Source organism: Protopterus annectens, chromosome 8.part0 (assembly GCF_019279795.1).
Source record: "Protopterus annectens isolate FY-2018-M chromosome 8.part0, PAN1.0, whole genome shotgun sequence".
NCBI lineage: Eukaryota > Metazoa > Chordata > Ceratodontiformes > Protopteridae > Protopterus > Protopterus annectens.
In genome coordinates, this window is record NC_056741.1 from 1,887,461,392 (window position 1) to 1,887,484,946 (window position 23,555).

At 38.6% G+C, this 23,555-nt stretch overlaps 1 protein-coding gene across 1 annotated transcript in view; it reads left to right on the forward strand.

Moving 5' to 3' along the window:
- The window catches only part of KCTD19 (potassium channel tetramerization domain containing 19), a 955,229-nt gene that overhangs the window by 864,947 nt on the left and 66,727 nt on the right, over positions 1-23,555 (forward strand). The window contains 1 exon segment of the mRNA XM_044079536.1: positions 16,018-16,178. Coding sequence (XP_043935471.1) covers positions 16,018-16,178 — 161 coding nt within the window.

Below are 23,555 nucleotides of genomic sequence, written 5' to 3' on the forward strand. Positions count from 1 at the left end.
TATCATCAGATAAAAGATTATTCATAGTGATATCATAATCTGAAAAATTCATAATGACTACAGCTCCCCCTTTATCAGCTGGCTTAATGATGATGTCTGTGTTATTCATTAAAGCATGCAGGGAATCCTGTTCTGCTTTAGTCATGTTAAAAAAACAGCATCTTTTCTTGTGGAGAGCAAACCATTCATAAAAATCGGTCTCACACATTTTTAAAAAACTTTCAACATTGTGTGGCATGCATGGTATAAAACTGCTCTTAACTCTAAAAAAATTATTTAAATCATTTGTGTTTAACACGCTGTTATTCTTAAACAGAATTTTAAGAGAAATATTATGACAAAACAGTCTTAAATCCACAAGGACATCATTGAGGAAACTTGTCTGAGAAGGTATAAAATTAAGACCTTTCTCCAAAAGGGAGAGGTCTGATTCAGATAACACATACTCAGAAGTATTATATACTAGGGAGTTCAATTTCTCTGTTTCCTTGTTGTGGTGTACCTTTCTCCGGATCCTTTTCTTTTTCTCGGCCCTCTGCTGTGAGATTGGCCTCTCCATCCTAGTTGTTGCTTTACAGGAAAGGGTAAAAACAGTTAGTAGCAGGGGCTGAGTCCTTAGGTTTAGCGCCTGCTAAAAGAAAAGCTGAAGCCACTTGCTGGTTAGGAGGGGGTGTGTCACTAGAAAGGTTCACATCTTTCTGGTCATTCAAAGGATGAGAAGAGTGATTACTGGATACCAATACATTGTTCATCAAGATACTGGTTGTAGGCATAGACGAAGGAACATCATGAGAAACAGTATTGAGAGTCACATTAATAGGAAGTTCTGAGTGAGAAGTATTGATAAGATTGTTAGTTTTAGATACATCATGTGTATGAGAGTTCCCAGTTCTTGGCCAAAGGAAAACTTGACCTGTAGCAAAATCATTGTCATCCCTTATAATTTTTCTCTGTTTCACAAGTTTCAAGCATTCACTGAAAGAGTGAACCTGAGTCCAAATGCTGTCAAGTCTTTTAACAAAATATTCAGTTGTGAAACTTTCCAAGATAACTTTATGTTGTACGTCTATTTTCTTCCTTAGGTCAGCTTCAAGTGGACCAAAATATTCAAGCAGCAAATTAATATAACTGAACCCAAGCTATATATTCAAGTCTTGCCATTTTCTCAAAAGTAAGGGATGAGTATCCCCATAGGATGGCATACAAAAGATGCGCATGCCTCTAGGAATAATTTTAAAATGAATACATGCCTCTAGGTGTAGTCTCTGCCACGCATACCTCTGTAGTTGATATAAATCATCCTGAAACAGTCTACACAGTTTGTTAAATTCAATAATATTCTCACCGTTAGGAGTTTGTGGAGAAACAATAGCCTGATTAGTCAATTCCAGAGTCAATAAAGGATTCTCAGTGCAGTGCTTGAGAGAGTCCCAAGCCGATGAAATGGATGTCCTCGTCTCTGGATGAAAATCAAGTTCGATGTCAATATGTTCCATGAGTCAAAGTTGCAAGCAGCACAATGAACGAACTAAAAAACTAACGAACTGCAGCAAAAAAGTAAAGACTCCTCGTGGAAAAACGTAGAAAAACTGATGATATCAGATCCCAACAGGAGTCACCACATGGAGAAGTCGAGTAAATATAAAATCTTTTATTGAGCCATAAAAACACACAAGCGCTTTCACGTAGATAAACTATGCTTCTTCAGGTGTAAATATCAATAAAAGTTAGCCTTCTTTTATATAAAACTTTTGGCACGCAAGCCAAAACACAAAACAATCATTAATTAATGATGTAATTAGCCACAGCTATTCTTAAAGTGGCGATAGGGGTTTTGAATAGAACAACTGATCTGTTAATAAAAAGCACAAATCCATGAGGACAAAAAACACATGTTAAATTTAATAATGCTTCGAATATTTATAATATTGCATCAAGTTAGATCTATACAAGAAATACTGGAAACACATGTAAATATTGAAAGTCAAAGTCCCGGTATAAAAATGTACTGGCATAAGAATGTACCCAGCTTTCTAAAAGGTTGAATAAATCTCAACTGGTATAATAGTTTAAGTTCTATAACGCCAACCAACTGGACATCCGCTTCGATGTTAATAATAAAACAGATGAAGCATGTCAAAGTTGGCTCAACATTAAACTCAAATATGCATTTAGTGTATGCAAAATAATGTCCAAGTCTCAGTATCAACTAATCAATGGTTTAAAATATAAAGCTTGCCGCTTTAAAACATGAGTAATCCAAATCTATGTAATTGAAACACAGATCAACAGCTGGTGAGCTGTAGAGAGTGTTGAAAGAACAATTCAAGAAACCAAGGAGACAAGAAACAAAAAAATGTCTCCCAAGTTCAAGAAAATATAACCATGATGTCCGAGTTTATTCAAAATTAAATCATAGAATGACGATGTTCTTAATGAAAGACTCTTCGACATAAATCCAAATGAGCATGCTCTATATACATAAACTAGAATGCATAAAATGGTTAGTAAACTTGCAACTAGTATATATGGATATAAATTTTTAAAAACATATAACAAATCAAGCAGTATAAAACATCTTTTAAGATAAGATGCCTATACTTATTTATCTAGCACCACATATTAATAAAATAAACATAGCATGTTAGCAATAGACCATCGCATATCAATGAAACAATATAGCAGTATGCATATATAAACCAAGCACAATTATTTGGTGTAAATCAAAGAACTGTCTCTAGTTGCAATAATACCTGCTTTAAAAATCAATCACTTTATAAACTAAGTAAAAATCATGACGTTCATAACATTCTTGAAAAATGCGTGTTACGTAGCTGTGCTATAAAATGCCTAAATTCAAAAACGTATATGTAAAGATGTTTAATACGCATCTTGAGTCAGACTTTAAGCACAAGATACCTGTAGCGTTTGTTAAGCTCATAACTCAAAATCTAAAGACAGCAATAGTTTAATATGTCCGGACAAGATAATGTTCGTGCATCGGACCATGTTCAGCTCGAACTATATTAACATCAACAGCTAAAAACGGCCAAGAATAATATGTAATTCATATAACAAGTGTCAAGATAAAAATAAAAAATGAGAAACCCATGGATCAATATAACAGTTAGATGCCATATCATTTACATTCCAGCTATTTTTAGAGAAGTGGGAGTGACGAAAAAACACAAAAAGGATTCTTCTAAAAATCATTATTTTCACACATTATAACAGATTTCATGGAACACTCTGATGGCAATGATAATATAAGAGTGGAAGCATTGCCTGTAAAAATCTTTCAAAAAATGAAGTATATATATATCTATAAATTGTTGAATAAAATATTGCCAATATTTATATATAAAAAATATTGATAAACAGAATAAATATAAAATGAATATAAATATACAAATATACTAAAAAACACATACATTTTTTTATGTAGGTCATTTGTTTACTATTACAGGCTTACAACCAGACCCTTCTAAGCAAGCAGCAATTCCTGAGATGCCAGATTCAGACAATGTCCAAGCCTTACAGCGTTTTCTTGGTATGGTTACTTATTTGGGCAAGTTCATCTCTGACTTTAGTGAGCACCTTTAAGAGAGCTGACACTCAAAAATTTGCCTGGTCATGGTTGGAACAACACCAGTGATCATTTGATAACCTCAATGAGAAAATTGCTAACCCTTCTACATTAAGGTACTATGATGTTCACAAACCAGTAATTCTTTCCTGTGATGCTGCAGAGTTCTGTCTTGGCACAGTTATTCTTTAAGAAGACAGACCCATTGCCTATGCGTCTAGAACTCATACCCAAATTGACATGCAGTATGCTCAAATTCATAAGTTCATAGGTTGGTACTAGGCTATCTGCCCTAGGGCCTATACAAGCCTAGCCATAACAATTCCCTGGCTATTTCTTCCCACAGTATTTACTTCTCTGGACCCCTGTCAAGCAGGGTGACTGATGTGATCCCCGGGGTGAATTTCCTATCTCCCATCCAATCATCAAGGTTCCTTTTGAAGAGGTCCAAAGAGGCACTCTGCTTGACATGTATGGGCAGTGTATTCCAGAGTCTGGGGAGTCTCTGAGTCAGGAACCTATCCCTCCAGCATGTTTTGTTCATTGTGATGACAAGGTTTAGATCCCTAGAGTGTATGTCTCTGAGGGATTGGGCTTTCTTTAAGTGTTGCATGTCCAACAGCTCTGTGTTTGACATGGCCTTGTATGTTAAGCAGAGATCGCCTCTGAGTAGACGATATGCAACAGAGTATATCTGGAGTTTTTTAAGGCGGTCAGCATAGGGCATCTGCTTGAGGCCTGTGATTCTTTTAGTGAGGTATTTCTGCGGCCTTTCCAGTTGTTGCAGATGTCTTGAGAGGTACATATAAAATGAGGTGTTGTATTCTGTAATGGATCTAATGAGGGATGAGTACAGTGGGACAATGACCTCCTTTTTTCTGGATGAAAAGCCCTTAGTGATGAGGTGTGCCACATAGAGGGACTTCCTGACTGTTGTGGTGATGTGGTTATCGAAGGTGAGACCACTGTTCACCTGTGTCCCTAAGTCTCTTATCACACTTTCAGTGTTTAGTGTACTGTCACCTATGTGGTAATTCATGGGTACATGTTTTTTCCCAAAGGGGATAACTATACATTTTTTGATATTGAGCTTGAGCCCATGGGTCTGGCACCAAGCATCTGATGTTCTTCATCTCACATTGCTGCAGTCCTTACACTTGGGTAGTCCGCTGTCCTCGGTCGGCCCGAATATCAAAGTATAAGGCTGACGTCGGTCAAGGCGCATTTGACTGACATCAGGACGTCAGGGTACAAATGCGCATGACCAACGTCATATCCTCAGTCTTTTTTGCCGCATGGTCCGATGCAGAAGCAGCATTGCAAGTGCCGGTTGGCATTCTGAGATTTTTCGATTTCGAAGTTTCAGACCGAGTTCAAAGTTGGCTAAGTACCCCGTTGGGGAATATTTTAGTTTTTTCTTGCCTCAGTGATTTACGGATGTCAGAAAAAGTCAATAATTGCATTTCTTGTGGGAAACAGATACCGCATAGAGATTATCATACTTTGTGTATTCCTTGCTTAGGGCCTGAGCACGACGTTGTTGGCTGTCGCTCTTGTGCTAGATTTAATAAGCGCACTATAAAGAGGAGGTTGGATTGTGCAAGGTTAGTCTTTGGGAAGCGGTGCAATTATAAAATGCCGTCGGATGCTCCGACGCCCGCTTCTTCGAAGAAGCGCAAGGACAAAGCAGTTAAGCCTAGGCTGGAAGAACCGTCTGTACGGACGCGGTTCTTTAGAGGTGTCGGTGGAGCCGGTGGCTCCACCGGAGGTTTCTTTGTGTTCCCAGGGTGAGACTTTAGTATTGCAAGATGTGGCCTCTCAGGAGGCAAGTCAAGCTGAGGTGGCTTCTCAGGTTACTATACTCCCCTCCCTTCCTAGGGTGGCTAGGCCCTCTCCTTCTGTTTCTAAGGCTTCTCCCAGGGGCAGGCCAGGTTTAGCTTCAGTTGGTGTTACCCCTAGCTCTTCAGGTACTGTGCCCAAGAAGCATATGCTTAAAATGGCAGAAGATTTGATTACTTTGATTAGGGGTTCTATGCCCCCTCCTGATAAGAGGCCTAGGGTGGAGCCTGAGCTGGGGGGTTTTGAGCAGGCTTCAGATGTGTCAGGGTCTTCGGCTGAAGACTTGCAGGAGTACTCTCCTTATTCTGATTCTGATGTGGATGATTCTACTCCTTCTGCTTCTCCTCCTGAGGATTTTTCTTTTTCAGAAACTCTTCATTCCATGAGGGAGCATTTTAAGTGGGAAGGTCAGGACTTCTCTGATTCCAGGAAAAGGCTTAGGTAATTTTTGTTTTTACCCCAGCATAGGCCTTTGGCTATACCTCCTGTTTTGGATGTAGTGGAAGATGTTTTTACAGAGGCTTCTCTTAATCCTGATTCTTTGCCTCCTGCTCCTGTTAAGCCGGATAGGTATTGCAGGGTGCCTGAAGCTCATAAGTATCTTTTTAAGAGTCCTAGGGCAGATCCAGAAACTGTTAGCCAGGGGCCTAAAGGTGTCAAGGCTTCTGTTGTTAAGAATCCAGTTCCTGCAGACAAAGAGGCTAGGGCCTTGGATAGATGGGGAAAGAAAGTTTATACTTCTTCCACTCTTGCTATGAGGGCTTTGAATTGCCAGTTTCACATGTTGAAATACCAAAACTATCTCATTTCACAATTAAAGTCTAAGGTTGATGCTCTGGCAGTAGGTATTGATTGTAAAGAGTTGCAAGATTTAGTACATGTTTCTGAACAGGTGGGTAAGCATTCTTTGCAATGTGGTTTTGATGCTGTACAGGCCTCGTCTAGGGTGGCTGCCACTGGGTCAGTTCTTCGCAGGCACGCCTGGCTAAGGGATCAAAATTTGTCTGAACATGTTAAAACAAGGATTTTAGATGCTCCTTTACAATCTGATGTGTTGTTTGGTCCTCCTGTTGAGGCAGTTTTAAAGAAAATGGAAGACAAAGCTAAGTCTATGCAGACTGTTAAAGATTTTTTGCAGGTTCAGCCTCCAAAGTTTAGCAGAAATTGTCCTGCTAAAGGGTGGACGTATCCTTCTTATGATTCCCAGTCTAGGGGTAGATCTAGACATGGTAGGGGCAGAGCTCAGGGCTCTTTCAGGCCTAGAACAGGGAGTTCTCCTGCACAATCTTCAGGTGAGGGCAGGGGTCAGTCCTTTCGTAAACAGACCCAATGACCTACCTTTTCAGCTGCCAGAGCCTTCTCGTCTGGCAGCACCTTTGGGAGGAAGGTTGGCACTTTTCAAAGAAAATTGGAGTTTAATTACCCAAGACAAATGGGTATTGGATATCATACGCCAAGGTTACAGGTTTTATTTCCATACCTTACCTCCTTTCAGAGGCATGCCAGACGTTCCTCCTCAACAAAGAATAGAGGCTCACAAGCAAATTTCTCTGTTACTTCAACTAGGGGCCATACAGCCAGTCCCTATGCCAGAAGTGGGCCTAGGATTTTATTCTCGCCTGTTCCTAGTACCAAAGAAGGGGAACACGTGGAGACCAATTTTGGATCTATCTATCCTCAACACTTATCTGGACATTCCCAAGTTCAAAATGTTGACGTTACAACAGCTTTTGCCTCTGCTGGGCAAAGATCATTGGATGGTAACTTTGGATCTCAAGGAGGCTTACCTTGGGACTTTTCACTATCAGTTCTCTGCATTGCCCTTTGGCTTATCTACTGCGCCCAGAGTGTTCACAAAAGTTCTGGCTCCAGTGATAGCCTTCTTCAGGCTGAAAGGAATACAGATCTATCCTTATTTGGACGACTGCCTGATTCTGGCTCAAGGAAGGGAAGAGCTTCTTCGTCATTTGGAATATGTGATAGCAGTGCTAAGATGCCTAGGGTATTCTGTGAACGAAATAAAGTCCAGTCTAGTACCCTCTCAAGACATGTGCTTTCTGGGTGTGAGACTGAATACAGCATCCCAGATGGCCATTTTAACCCCGGACAAACAAAAGAGTCTATCCCTTTACTTCCATCAGCTATCTCATCAGTCCGGGCTGACTGCAAGGACAGTCCTTCAAGCCTTAGGGTTCATGGCATCTTGTATTCTGGTGCTTCCCAATGCCAAACTGCATATGAGGAAACTACAATGGTATCTCAAAATGTATGGACACAGCACTGCCAGGATCTAGACACTGTCATTCAAATAATACCTTGCATTCAAAAGGAATTTTTGTGGTGGGCTCAGGAATGTCACCTAAACAAGGGACTCTCTGTGACCCGGCCAGAGGCGAGTCAGATTTTAACGACAGATGCCTCAGACAAAGCTTGGGGAGCTCATCTAAATGGAAAGTGGATACAAGACAAGTGGCCTGCCAGACTACAACATCTACATATCAATCTAAAGGAGATGTTAGCAGTCCAGTTTGCATTAATAGCTTTCAAGGATTTACTTCTTCCAGGGCAGGTGTTGATTCTAACAGACAACACAACTGTCATGTGGTACATCAACAAGCAAGGGGGAACGCATTCTTATCCTCTATGCAGGCAAGCAATGATTTTGTGGGAGACTGCTCTCAGTTTACAACTCAATCTTCAGGCAAGGTTTCTGCCAGGAGCACAGAACTCCTTAGCAGATGTGTTGAGCAGACGAATTATGGATCCCCACGAGTGGAAATTGGATCCTCATGTGTTTCAGAAATAGACAGTGTCATGGGGAACTCCAGACATAGATCTGTTCGCTTCTCCACTAAACCATCAGCTGCCAAAGTTTTGCACAAAAAGGTTTCATCCCACAGCTTGGAAAGTGGATGCTCTTTCTTTCAATTGGAGCAATCTTCATGTGTATGCCTTTCCACCTCTGCCTCTCCTCCCAAAGGTACTTCTAAAGGTCAGACAGGACAAGCCAAGGATGATTTTAATAGCTCCAGATTGGCCTCGACAGCACTGGTACCCATTACTGAGAAGTCTGGTACGGAAGCCTCCATGGCCTTTGCCTTGATTCCACACCTGTTGTCACAGGAGGACAGCCATTTGCTCAATGTCAAACTTCACTCTCTTCACCTAACAGCCTGGCATATTCTGTTTTGAACCATAGAGGGTCTCAACTTCCACAACAAGTTTTGAATGTGATTTTGGAAGCTAGAAGGCCTAGTACAAGGAAAGTGTACGCAGATAAATGGAAGAGATTTTATTTTGGAGTGCAGCAAAGATTTTGATGTTTCTGAGCCTAATTTGAGTGTGGCTCTTCAATATCTTACTGAGTTACTGGACAAAGGTTTGTCTTTCTCTTCTATTAAGGTTCATGCTGCAGCAATTTCGGCTCACTATGATTGTGACCCACCATTGTTTTCTCATCCTTTGTTCAAGCAATTTCTTAGAGGGGCAAAGAATATAAGACCCCCACGAAGAGCTCCTACTCCTGCTTGGGATCTCAATTTTGTGTTGGAGAAGCTCACTCTACAACCTTTTGAGCCTGCAGCTACTTCTGAGTTGAAATATTTGTCATGGAAGACTGCTTTTTTGTTGGCAATTACCTCTGCAAGAAGGGTTTCTGAATTGCAGGCCCTTATGGCGGTTGAGCCTTTCTTGATTTTCCATAAGGATAGGGTATCATTACGTACTAATCCTTCCTTTATGCCTAAGGTGGTTTCTAGTGTGGCTTTAAACCAAACTATTCATTTGCCTACTTTTTATGCAAATCCCCAAAATAAAGGGGAAAAGATTTTGCACAATTTAGATGTACACAGGCAGTTGCGATATTATTTGGACAGAACTAAAGGGTTCAGGCAGTCTCAGCAGTTGTTTGTTTCTTTTGCTTTGAGTTCTCAGGGCAAGCCTGTGTCAAAACAAACTATTTCTAAGTGGATTGGGTTTTGCATTGCTTTCTGTTATTCCCATCATGGCAAGGAGATTCCAGCTGGGATTAGGCCTCATTCCACTAGGGCTACTGCCACTTCAACAGCTTTTTTGAGGGGAGTGGCTACCAAGGATATTTTGGAGGCAGCTACTTGGAGTTCAGTGCATACTTTCTCTAGGCATTATCACCTGCCACTTTACTCTAAATCCAGGGCTGGTTTTGCCACTGCTGTTTTGCAGGGCATCTTGGCAGCTCCTGCTTCCTTGTAGTTAGCCATCCTCCCTTACCTCTGCTTTGGGATTCTACCCAAGTGTAAGGACTGCAGCAATGTGAGATGAAGAACATAGTACAGTTTTGTACCTACCATAAATGTAGATGTTCGAAGATCCACATTGCTGCAGTCCAATTTAACCTCCCTCCTTCCCCTCTGTAGTTAGAGGTGGTTGTGTGGGTTGGGTTGTACATATTGTGTATTTTGTATATATTGTACATATAGTTAGTGCAAGGGTGGTGGGTTGGTTGTTTGCTGTCTTTTGGTTTTGACCTTTATTTTTAGGGTCTTCTGACATCTGGGGCAAGAAAAGACTGAGGATATGACGTCGGTCATGCGCATTTGTACCCTGACGTCCTGATGTCAGTCAAATGCGCCTTGACCGACGTCAGCCTTATACTTTGATATTCGGGCCGACCGAGGACAGCGGACTACCCAAGTGTAAGGACTGCAGCAATGTGGATCTTCGAACATCTACATTTATGGTAGGTACAAAACTGTACTTTTCTTTCAGCCCCTTTTGTAGAATGTCCACATCATTTGGGGATTCAGTAATGACTCCCAGTTTGCAGTCATCTGCGAACTTTGTTAGCCAGAGTCCCTTAGTGTTGGCCTGTATTTCAGAGAAGTAGATGCCAAACAAGAGCGGTCCCAGGACTGAACGCTGAAGTAATCCACTTGTCACTTGTCTGGAACTGGATTTGGAGTTGGTTACTTTTACAGTGTGGGAATTTTGGCAATTGTGTTCGCATGCTCGAAGTTCCATGATTATATTTATGGCTGAGCTATCCAAATCAAAACTGATCATTAACCTTTAGTCATTATTTTAAAGAAGCCTATGCATACCATTCCAGCAAGACTACAAAGAATGATGCTCAAATTACAACAGTACAGTTTCAAAATGGTCTATATAAAAGGTAAACTTCTATATCTGGCTGATACCTTATCCAGATCGTCCAGAAATACCATAAAACAGCTTGCTGCAGAGAATTTTGACTTTGATGTCATGGATGTGCATAATTTTTCTACCAAGAGATTCGATGAGCAGAGAGATCATACAAAGACTGATCCAATTTTGCAAAAACTCAACCACTTCATCAATGTAGGATGGCCGTCGAAGCAATCTAGTGTACCACCAGAAGTGCAGCCTTATTTTCCATACAGAGATGAGATGCTGATGGAAGATGGTATCATTTTAAAAGGTCACAAAGTTATTGTTCCTACTTTCTTATAGCATGAATACATTCAGATTTTTCATTGTAGCCACCCAGGTTCCGACTCTACTAAAAGAAGGGCGAGAGGACTAGTATTTTGGCCTTCTCTATCGAAAGACATTGATAAAGTGTTTTCATCTTGTTTAGTATGTAATAGTACTAAACCGCATTTGCAAAAAGAGCCACTTTAGCTAAGCCACATTCCTGAACTACCTTGGTCAACAGTAGCCACTGACATATTTGAGTGGAACAATCAGCATTACGTAGTGTTGACAAACTCTTAATTGAACTGGTTTGAGATCAGTTTGCTACCTAACCTAATGTCCAGTGCTGTTATTACTAAGATGAAATGCCATTCTCAGTCCATGGTAGTCCACACAAAGTTATTTCTGACAATGGTACCCAGTTTATCAGTCAATTGTTTCAGAGATTTGCAAAAGAGTAGAACTTTATCCATGTTACTAGTAGTCCTGAATACCCACATTCAGATGGCATTGCTGAACATGCAGTACAGAGTGCAAAGCAATTACTAGAGATGTCAGAGTGTGACAATACTGATATCTTCTTGAATTTACTTAATCTCAGAAATATACCCTGTGAAAACCTACTTGGCTCACTTGCTCAGAGACTTCTATCTAGGCAAACCCGAACAACCTTGTTTATCAGTTCTAGTTTGTTGGTGCAAAACAACAGAGCAATCAAAGCCCAACCTTTGAAAAAGCATTCCTTTCAGAAGTCCAGCTATGATAAAATGAGCTGATTTCTTCATCCGTTAAAAGAAGGAGAGACAGTGAGGATGCAGATGATGAAAGGTGTGGATCGAATTGGTCAAGTGAGAGGTATATATGCAGAGCCAAGATCCTACTTAGTGGAATCTGAGGGTATGGAATACAGAAGAAACTACAGACATTGTCTTCATATATCAGGAACAATATTGCAGCATTGTACCTGTGATACAGACTTTAGATCTCAGAGCAACCTTGACAATGTTCATACCAAAGAACATGTCTCAGTACCCATTTCCATTCCTGATGATGTCCCAATTGTCCCCAAAGTTGAACATTCCCTGAAGACAGTTCCATTGCTAGATCCAGTTCCGACTTTTATGTTACACGATCAGGTCGTATTTCTAGACCTAGTGTAAAATACACAGCAACCTGGACATGATTATTTTATATGTATCTGATTTTGTATGATTGCATGTCAAAGAATTAGTTCTGTATAACTGCATGTCAGAAGATAATTTCTGTGTAATTGCATGTCATTGAATACTGTTATTTGATGTATAAGCTATTTCTCAAAGAGGGTGGATGTAGAATAGAGTGTGTGTATGTACCTTTAAGAAGTATTTCCAGATGTAGGCATGTGCATTTAAATAGTGAACACGTGCAGGCAGCAGTGCTATTTTGAGAGAACAGCCAGAATGTAAACATGTATGAGTGTAGTAGTCAGTCCATTTATAATTTTATTTTAAGTTTATGTTATAAAGCCTGTGTTACAAAGTGTGTGTAATAAAGCTGCTTGAACTGAACCCACGTCCATTCATCTTTTTATCCAGACCAGACAAGCGACACAGACCTCTAGTCTCACCCAATAGGCATGACTCATCTAGATATCTCAAACCTCAAGCTAACAGCATGATTTCTCCACTTCCTTTAATAGCCAGACAACTGATGCTCTCTTCCCCTGTCCGTGATATATGTTTTCTTCCCATAAAGCTACCACAAGAAAACTTTACAGGAGTAAATAGAAAAAGTTTGGGTTTGTTTTTTGGGCTCATCAGAAACATATTGACCCCTTATCACCCCCTGTACAAAGTGTTCTTGAATTTTTGCAACAATTTTTAATGAAGGAGCTAGCTCGTCGACCATCAGAGTTCAATTAGCAGAAATCTCTTACTTCATACTGGATTTGAGAATTCCTCCCTGGCTTCATCTAAACTTTGTAAGGTGCTTCTGACAGGCACTTTCCTGCTGAGACCCCCCCCCCCCAATAAAGACCCTACTCTACCATGAGATTTAAATTTGGTACTGCAGGCCTTAATTCATTCCCTCTTTGAACCAGCAGCAAAATGTGATCTTATATTCCTGACCTGGAAAACTATTTTTCTGGTGGCTAATATCACTCCTAGAAGAATTTCAGAACTTCAAGCATTGTCCTGTAAGCCTCCCTACTTGATTTTTCATAGGGATAGAATAACATTAGGTACCAATCCTTCTTTCCTTCCTAACGTGGTTTCAGAATACAATATCAACCAGTCCATTATTCTGCCAGATTTCTTTCTTAATTTGCAAACAGAGGTGAATATATACTGCATTTATTAGATGTTCACAGACAATTACATTTTTACTTACACAGAACTATAGAAGTCAGTAAGACAGATCAATTATTTGGGTCCTTTGCAGATTCTAAACTGGGCAAATCAGTTGCAAAGATAACTATAGCCAGAGAGCTGATGGATTGCATATCATTTGTCTACAACAAGTTGGGTCTAACCTTACCAAAACCTTTAAGATCCCAGTTCCACTAGGTCTGTGGCAATTTCTTCAGTCTTTCTATCTAGGGCTTCCATGGATGACATATGTGCAGGTACAACCTGGCCCAATCCTCATACCATTATCACTCATTACAAACTACACTGGGTCTCGAGGGGTAGAACAGCCTTTGGCTCAACTGTGCTCAGGAGTATCCTTCCTTAGAGTCCACCTTGGGTTTTAGGTAGCTGAGGACTCTGTCCCAACGGTTGAGGAATATATGAAAATTGACAGCATCAGATAAAAAAACGTATGTACTTACCATAATGTTCCAGCTGTGTTGTCCATTTTGATTCTTCCTCAACTTCCCACCCACCAACCACCAACCTTTTTCAGAACTGATTTCTGGAAGAATGAGAGCTGATAAGGACATCACTGTCCTTCATGTTGTGCTCCAGCTATAGTTTCTTCAGTCAGGAATATGATATTAATACTTCCTTCTTTATGTAAACCAGCAAACAAGATCTGAGGGCTAGGGGTTGGTGCATTATGGGTAAGGGAGGAGCTTGAGAGCTTTTTGGTGCCCAAGGGCTAAAGTAACGACCAGGTGGGATCCAAGGATTGGACCCAAACCAAACAGTTGAGGTAAAATGAAAATGGACAACACAGATAGAAAGTTGTTTTACGTGCATAACATTTTTTACTTCTTATTAAAAGATGGAATTAATGTCTTTTTACTAAAATTATTATATTACCCCAAATTATATATTTACATATATATATATATATATATATATATCTATATATATATATATATGTCTCTGTGTGTGTGTGTGTGTGTGTGTGTGTATATATATATATATATATATATATATATATATATATATATATATATATATCTATATTGCATGGAAGAAATGTTAACTTCATTCTTAGGGTATCCTAAAAAGCCAAGAATTGCTTATAGAAATTATATGAGATTATGGGAGCATGGTGGTATTAGCTTCCCACATGTAGAATCTTATTCTTTTGTTGCAAGTTTAACTCTATTATACTGTGGATAGACTCAGTATATACTAGTCAATGGAAAACCATCCAGGAGCAGATTTTGCTAAATTCTTATAAGTTTATCAAATGTGATAAATTAGAAATATGTAACAATCCCTTCATCCGATTAACAAAATTCACCTTAGAAGGAAATTCATTACAGTCTTTAGACTCTGCATATATGAAATCAATTCTTAAAACATTTAAGAAATATGCTTTTAAAATTCCATTAATATCAAAATGGAAATTTTTGTGCTTTCGCATGGCATACACCTCTAGATTTAAGGAAAATAAGAACAATGTTAAAATTAATTTGCCAAAAAGGAATGGATTAGTATTATGGTCTGATTGCCTTGAAAAAGGAAAAGCTAAGTCCATAGAATATTTTATGAAAAAATATAAGTTGGATGAATCTGCTAGCCAGTTAGTATTAGCCATTAGTAAGAAATTAAATGAATTTGTGGATAATAGGAGTGAAGAGGAACATAACACTATTCCCCTTTTATATGAATATATGAATATTATTATCAAAGGTAGATTGACCTACAAAGGAAGCCCTTCCATATTATGGAAGTTAATTATATATAATAGTAATAATCTTACTGCAGAATTCTGGAACTTTTTAGATAGCAATGGATTGAGTAACCAAATAGATGGTAAGAATACAATTTTGTTACTTAAATCAGTTAGTCAAACTTCTTCAAGTTTATACTGGCAAGTTTTTTTATATAGAAATGCAGACATAGAATGATTTTACTCCCTATAAAATCTCAAGTTTGGTAAATCACTTGTTTGTCTGTTGGAGATTAAACTAAATGCATATTAGAAAGAGATAAATATGTTTTAAGGAATTATTATCTGCTAATTGTTCTTTAATGAGAACAATAATACTAATGAATGTTCCACTTCCTTTTTCTCTAAAAGCCAAACAACAAAAATTGTTTTGAGGTCTCCTGGCAGTAGCTAGAAAAATTATTACAAAAAATGAAAATTGAATTTAGTTCCTACATTCAAAAAAAGTTTAAATTTAACAGCAATACTATGTAAAACTGAGAAAGAAGTGATCAGAATAAGATCTATAAATCATAGCAAGACTTTGTGTGTAGTTTAGCCTTGAAATGTTGCTTTTGAAACACTAAGATTCTCATTGTATTAATTGCACAATATTATCTTGATGATTCAGTGTATTCCTAACATTTTAAAAGCATATTTCTTAAATGTTTTAAGAATTTATTTCATATATGTAGAGTCTAAAGACTGTAATGAATTTCCTTCTAAGGTGAATTTTGTTAACCAGATGAAGGGATTGTTACATATTTCTAATTTATCACATTTGATAAACTTATTTTAAATTTCTTCCTTTTGCGTATATATGTTAAATATTGTGTGTTAAATTAATAAAAAAAATCTTAAAAAAGAATTTTAGCTTATTTTTCTTGTATTTTGTTGTTTACAAAACATAACATATGCATTTTCAGCATCTAGAATCCCTTTATTTATTTTATAAAATATTTTTACAGTAAAAAATAAAATATAAAACATACGAAGATGAATAGCTACATGACGAGATACATTGTAAAATACATTTTATGTGTTAAGAATATCTTGCTTTTGTTTTCTTGCAGAGCAAACTGCACATCCTTTTGGAGAGAATGCAGTGGGACATCCAGTTCATAACAGTGGCTTTCTTCTTATAGTCGAGCACCCACCAGTAGTAGGAAATAATGGGTCATGCATTTCCTTCAGCAACAGTATGATATACACTGAAAAACCTGAAGCCACTCACATTTCAGAGGAGGATGTGCACAGTATTCCTAAAGGTAAATTCTGAAACCTGACCTAGTAATTGCCAATGAGCTGGTTCACTCCGGAAACTTCCATTAGTGAATGGCTAAACTGCTGACAGCTACAGTCAGGATATCTCATATGGTCTAACAGTGCTAACAAGAGTAATTTTCTGCATATTTCTGGGTACTGTTCAGAATCAAATGGGTCAGTGTCATGCATCTGGGGTGAGCTCCATTCTGCAGCCTCACATTTGTGTGTTCTCTGGTGCAGTCTTTGGCTGGGCTACATTCTGTGTAGAGTCTGCATGCCCTTCATGTGTCTGCAGCTTTTGCCATGTGTTCCAGTTTTCTTCCAATATGTTCTTAAATGAAATGGTGAGTCCCTAAATTGCATGTAGTTATGTGTGTGTGCACAAGTGTGTGCTGCACTCTGCAATGGAGTAACACACTATCCAGGGTTAGTAGTCTTTCTTAATTCCTTGTTAATGTAGACTTCAACACTTCCAAGAGCCTAAACAGGACAATGTAGGTATCAGAAAATGAGTGAATGAATAAAGGCACTGGAGGAGAGGCAAATTAATAAATCATCATTAAAATTAGCTCATTGACACATTTGGAGTAAACACACACAAATATGCAACTGCATGTGTGATAGTCCCTTCTATGACATTTGAGTACAGCTGTTGCAAGCAGCCAGTTGTAATCTTTAATATTGTTGATGCTTACAAGTTAAATTTCAACTCTGCATTCTTAAAACATGTTTTAGCTATCTTAACTATTATTTAGTACCACAAAGTCTGACATTTATCCCACATAGAAAAAGAAGACAGAATTATGAACATAGGTAAGAATGTGGGCCCTGAGTTTTTAATGTTAAAATGCTTATTAGTGCACAAAGTGTACTGAGTGGGCCACAAACAGCTTATAAACTATGCATCAAGCTTGAAACAAACAAAAAAAAAAACAGAGTGAATGGCTTACTTTTGTGAAGGTGTGGAGACATTAAGATGTGTAATGACTCACTGTAAAATGCTAGCTGTATGCTGAGAGCTATGATTGTAATTATCAGTAGCCTACAGAAGGTAATTGTCACTATCAGATCATAAATGGGTCCACCTGACAAACCCAATGTCTCATGGCAGATAAGAGTAAGGTATTGCAACTGTACATTATCTACACATAGAAACAAAATGAGAAATAGTCAAAAGACTGTTACATGGATGTTTGAAGAAGAATACAGGAGATAACATAAGCATTTGGTTGTAATAATAATATATCACAATATTACCAAGGATTGTCCATGTTATGTCATCAATTTCCCACAGCTGACTAGCCCAAACCTGCAATTAATAAATATGACAAATGTGGAATATGGAATATTAGACTGCGGACTAGTACAGACTACCCCATATAATCCCACTTTGAAGATCAAATGGGCTTGGGACAAAAGCACTTTACATGGGGCAAATCCCACACTGTTGTAACTACTTCCAATGTTATCAAATCTTGGAGGTAAGTTATAAATTCTTGCATTAAAAGCCCATATTATCTGCCTCACTTGACTAAATTGGCTTCATTGCTGCAGTCCATAGTCAAATAAACAAATATTGAAACGGTATCACATTAGGGGATATACTCATCAGCACACTAGAGTGTGTGGACTGGCATTTAAATTTTGTTCAAGTACTAGCTTTCCAGGCTAAAGACTAAAAAACCTCAGACATTAGATATACATAGTACACCTACCTTCACCCGTCACACTCACACCTAAGACACATACCTCTAAGATTCACAAGTGAGTAGACTCCAAGCCCTTATGGCCCGCTGAGACTGCATCAAAACAAAATTTATGTACTCACTGTAATGATAGCTCCATGTTGTCTATCTCCATCTGGTTCAACCTGTGGGACTTCAGATCTGACTTGGATGTGACACCGGCCAATTCTAGTCTTTTGAGCACTTTGCCTGCTCCCCATCAACTCCCCAGATCAAGCTTGCCACATGAGAGGAATCATAATGAGAAAACATATAATTCTGGAAATGTACCTTCCAAAACTGGAATATGACAACCAAGAAGAACGCAAGACTCCAAAAAGTGGGAACAAAAGACCTCCAATGTATGGTCATCTAAGAAGGGTGGGAGGGTGGCCTAATGGTTAGGGTGTTTGCCTTACAAACACAAGGTACAGGGTTTGAATCTCACAGGGGATAATTGGCTAGGCTTAAAATGGCTCGCAAGGGCAGTTAGCCTAGTACTAACCTATGAACCTATGAACCTATGAAGGAAGGACTCACCAAGTCAACAAGAAGGTCGGGGCAGGAGGGTGGAAAGGTTGAACCAGACAGACAAAGGCAACATGGCTCTATTGTTAGAGTAAGTAAATAACTATCATATCTGATGATATCTGTTGTGTCTGGCTTCAGTCTGTGGGACAGAGTCCCCAGCTGTGAACATTCCTTGGGAGGAACTAAGAAAGGATATCCCACAACACAGTGGAACCAAAGGAAGCCCTGGATCTAGACGGAATATCCAGCTTATAATGTGACACAAAAGTGTGATAACCCAACCAAGTAGCAGCTGCACAAATATCATCCATTGATACTCTAGAAAGAAAAGCTGTAGAAGTTGCCACAGTCCTTGTTGCATGATGCTTATGCTTGTGTGGAAGAGTGTTACCTTTCCAAGAATATGCAAGCAAAATGCAATCTGACAGCTACTTGGATAAAGTTACTTTAGACAGGTGAGCCCTGCCTGGATTTTGAAAAGGAGACAAGCAACAGACTGGATTTTCTGATAGCTTTGGTATAGTCCAAGTAGAATCTCAATTGCCTTTGTACATCCAATCAATGCAAATGGTATTCACATTTATGGGTGAAATTGGGGAAAAGCACAGGAAGCTAAATCAAACTGTTAAGGTTATTCTTGGAAGCTACATTTGAAAAAAGGAAGGGTTCATACAAAGAAAAACTCTGTCTTTATGGAACACCAAATAAGAGGGTGAAGAATCAAGCACTTGCGACTCTGAAACCCTTCTTGTGGAAGTAATTTCCTCCAAAAACAAAGTTTTCCAAGGCAAGAGCTTCAAGTCAAAAGTAGTTGAAGGTTCAGATGGAGGGCCTGCAAGGACCTGTAGAATGAAGGGCAGATCCCAGGGAGGAGCTGAATCCTGTACTGAGGGATGGAGAAGAAATGTACCTTTGATGAATGCCTTGGAGATCTGCAGAGAAGCCGCGCTATCTGCCAACATTAAAGTTAGAAATGGCTGCTTACTGCACTTCAATAGTTGAATAGTTAAAACATGAATGAAGCAACTCAGCTAGAAAATCCAAAAAGGATTCCAAAGGGGCAGATAAAGGGTTGAGTCCCTGAGCCTCTGCCCACAAGACAAACCTTTGACTGATAAATATGATTATGACCCAATAGTGGTCCATGTGGGGGTGAACCCACTTATATACTGTATCTAGAGGGACATGCAGAAGGATATGATCGAGTTTAATATGCATGTGTTTGAGACAGGAAAGATACTAGTCTTGAGTGGTATTTTGCCATCACCCAGAATGATGGTAAGATTGGAAAAATAAGATAATTGGCTATGTAGCTGATGTCATTCTAGGGGATCCATTATGTGTCAGAGTGGGATGAGATTGCTGATAAGTCTTCCTGGTTTACCAAGGATGGCTGTCACCTCTCTTACCAACTTTCACAATTCTGGCCAAAGCCTTTGCTTTCCCCAGAGTGGCTTTTTTAGGCAGAGTCCATGTGATGAACATTCCAACCTTGTAAATTCTAATTTGAAACACATTAATGTGGCTCTACTCAATGCCAGGAGATTTAACAAACAAATGCCCAAACTAGAGGCTTTCCGGCAACTTGAACACATTCATGCATATATAGTTATAGAAGCATGGCTTCAGAGTAATAAAAACACTCCCACTGTTCCTGGGGTGAATGCCTATCACGTCTTCAGACCCACTGCCAATTTTTGGGAGTATCAGTGTTTGTCAAGGATATCGTCACCTCACAACAAATTCCTTGGGACACCACATGTGAACTCCTAGAAATCCAAATCACTTTAAACAAGACTAATTGCTACTTTACAGCTAGCTATAAAACACCCTCTATGTCTCCTTCTGAACATGATAGTTATCTCAACACATTATCTGAAATTCCCATTAAACCCAAGACATTTTACTGGGGCACTTCAACTATCCATCAATAAACAAGCTGAACTACAGTGCCAATGGTTGGCATGCCCAGAGCTTCCTTGACATTATAAATGCTAAATTTGTATCACAAAGATTTAACCATCCTACTAGGACCCCAGTATCCTGGATATAGTCCTCACATATGTGGCCACTTTTTGCAGATCTCCTTATGTATCATCATGTATTGCTAAATCAGGTAATAACTCAGTACTTTTTTAAGCTGGTGACATTTCCCCTGTAAATATCTCTGTGTTTAGGGACTTCTGAAAATCAGACCTTCTTCAGTTACTCAATTAATTAAATAAATTATGCTGTAATCATTGTCTGAAAGAGCCTCTTGCTAAAGCTGCTACTTATGTCTCTGACTTCTACTCCCACATAAATAGTCGTATTGATAAGGTAGTTCCTATCTGCAGCAAATATAATGAGACCATTAGGAAGCTAAAAGCTGAGAGTGAACTTAAAATAGCCACTAAAACTAAACATAACTGCAAATCTTTCACTTTGTCAGGAAGTTAAGAACTAACATCCAACATTGTTTGCAGCTAGCAACAATAATACCACACTCTTGGACTGAAAAGAAATAGCTAATAGCCTAGCTAACACATTTAGTGCAAATTTTACTCCACCCACAGTTATAACTATTTTTATGAGCAACAGACCAGATATTTGAGACAAAGATCAGGACATTCTGCAAAAATCTGGACAGTTGACAGCTATGCTCTCCATTGGTTACATTGCTGAAGCCTGGAAAACAGCTACACAAGAGTAGCCCAACCACACCCTGCTAACTTTAGACTCATTAGTCTCACTAGGCTTATATGTAAAGCTATGGGGTGCATTATCACGGATTTCATTAATCTGAACATTGAAAATCTGTCAACCCTGTACTCTCATTAATTTGGCCTTGAAGGCCCTCTCACTCAATCCCAAAATACCTTTTTTGTATACTTCCAGTTCATACCCATACCTCCCTGTGGTGTGTAGAACTTTTTGGGGTCTGGCTTCTTTGACTAAGTGACTTTCCAAATAATAATAGACAGTATTTGAAAGGGTAAGGAGTTACAAACAAAATGGCAACAAGATTGTTAGTCTATGATGTCTTGCAGTGGAGAAATTAAGCTTTGACACTTATTATTCATATTTTCATATTTATGTTCATATCTTTTCATAATTGAGAGACCTGCATTTTATTGGTGCGTATGGTGTGAAACCAGTGTGGGAGACAGGACAATTCACTGACAGTGTGGATTTATGTCACACTGTACTAGAAATGTTGCTAGTTATTTGTTAGTGATTATGAAAATAAGCAATATTTCTATATGAACTTAGTGCTTCAAAAACCAAGTGACTTACAAACTGTTACATGACATTAGTTGAAACCTAAGGTGTGTTGAAGAAAACTTTCTTTGATATTTACACGGTAAGTTTCACATCTTGAGAGATATGCAGTAGTATGTATTTTGCTAACTATACAGCTAAGTATATGTTTTCATATTTGGGTAACTATCTCAATAAACATGCACTTATAGAGAAATTTCTTACTGTCATATGAAAGCTTATGTCTGGTTAACAAAAATGCTCTAACAATGTATGTTTTGGTTGTACAGTTTTCAAGATATGAACATTTGCGAAAGTTTAGAAAAATTATAATGTTGGGTTTGGTGCATTGTAATATATTACAGTACTTATGAAAAAGACTGAGTGCCCTGACTATTATCACTGTAAAGAATACGTCTTACTGATAACATTGCTATTTGTACAGTTTTTTTATTGTCCACAAAACAATTGCAGTTGTTTATCTTATACTTTTTAAGTTTGTTTTGCAAAGAATTCTCTGAAATGTAGGATGCGTGTAGGCTTCTAGAGTGGTGACATTCCACACTCCATAGGTGTTAATGAGTTACCCTCATTAATTTCTTTGAAAACACAGCTGAAGAACTGGATAGTGGTTATGTAGTACATACTGCATATCTAGTCCTAACCAAGGCCTTTGACACTATTCCCTATGCAAACATTACTGACAGACTTGTAAAACTGAATATAAATCCTTGTGTTGTGTGATGGATTGCTACATGGTTGCTGACAGAACCTATGTGGTTACGGTAGCAGGTGCCACTTCTGAAAGCAAAACGATTACCAGTGGTGTACCACAGGGCTCAGGTTTGGGCCCTTTCCTATTTGGCATATATTTCTTAGACCTTTAGGCCAGCACTTTTGGCCTATGATTATCTAAGTTTGCAAATGACTGTAAATTGAGTGTTGTTATTCAATCTTAAACTGACTCACAATTGCTCCAGCATGGCTCAGGCCGTGTTAATGGTAGGTGAAAGGACAATGGTCTTAAATTAAATATAAAAACATGCAGCACACTTCATTTTGGTAAACAAAACAGTTTCACTTATTGCATAGGAGATGTACCCCTCCAATCAGACACACAATTTTGTTGACAATTACTTATCATTTGACCATCATGTCTCCAAAGTAATTCGGAAAGCCTTTTATCTGGGCCATCTAATTCCAAAGGCATCTCCATGAGATCCAAAGCAGTATTAATTCCCCTTTACTTATATCTTATCAGACCCATTATTGAATATAATGAATATTTTGTATTTATCTAAACATATCACACAACTTGAGAGACCTCAGAGATTCATAACTAAAAAGATTGGTGGCCTTAAATCTCTTAGTTATCAGGAGAGACTGGCAGCCCTTTCTCTTGTACTCATTATCTTACAGATGCCTCCATGGAAATCTGTGTCTAGCCTTTCATGCCCTGAAAGATCCAGTCCTATTTGATCACCCCATTCCTTCACAGAACTAATGGTACATCAAGTATTTAGTTAAAAAAACTAAATCTTCATCAGCAATGCTGGCTTGATCGATTCATATCCCAACGTATCCCTCAACTCTGGAACAAACTTCCACTAAATGTCAAGTAGAGTAGCACCTTTGGACAGCTTCAGATTTTCCCCAATCTATCTTGCCGTGTCCTCCTTGAGGCTAGAGGAACATTTTGAATAGGAATTTTTTGCTAGGATTGAAATGCACTTTAATTCTCATTTCCTAAAAAACATGGTATGCAATCTGAATGAAACTACAACCCTGGACTTTCTTAAAAGTCTTAAAAGTCATCAGGAATGTTGCCTCTGTCTGAGTCTGAATTTATT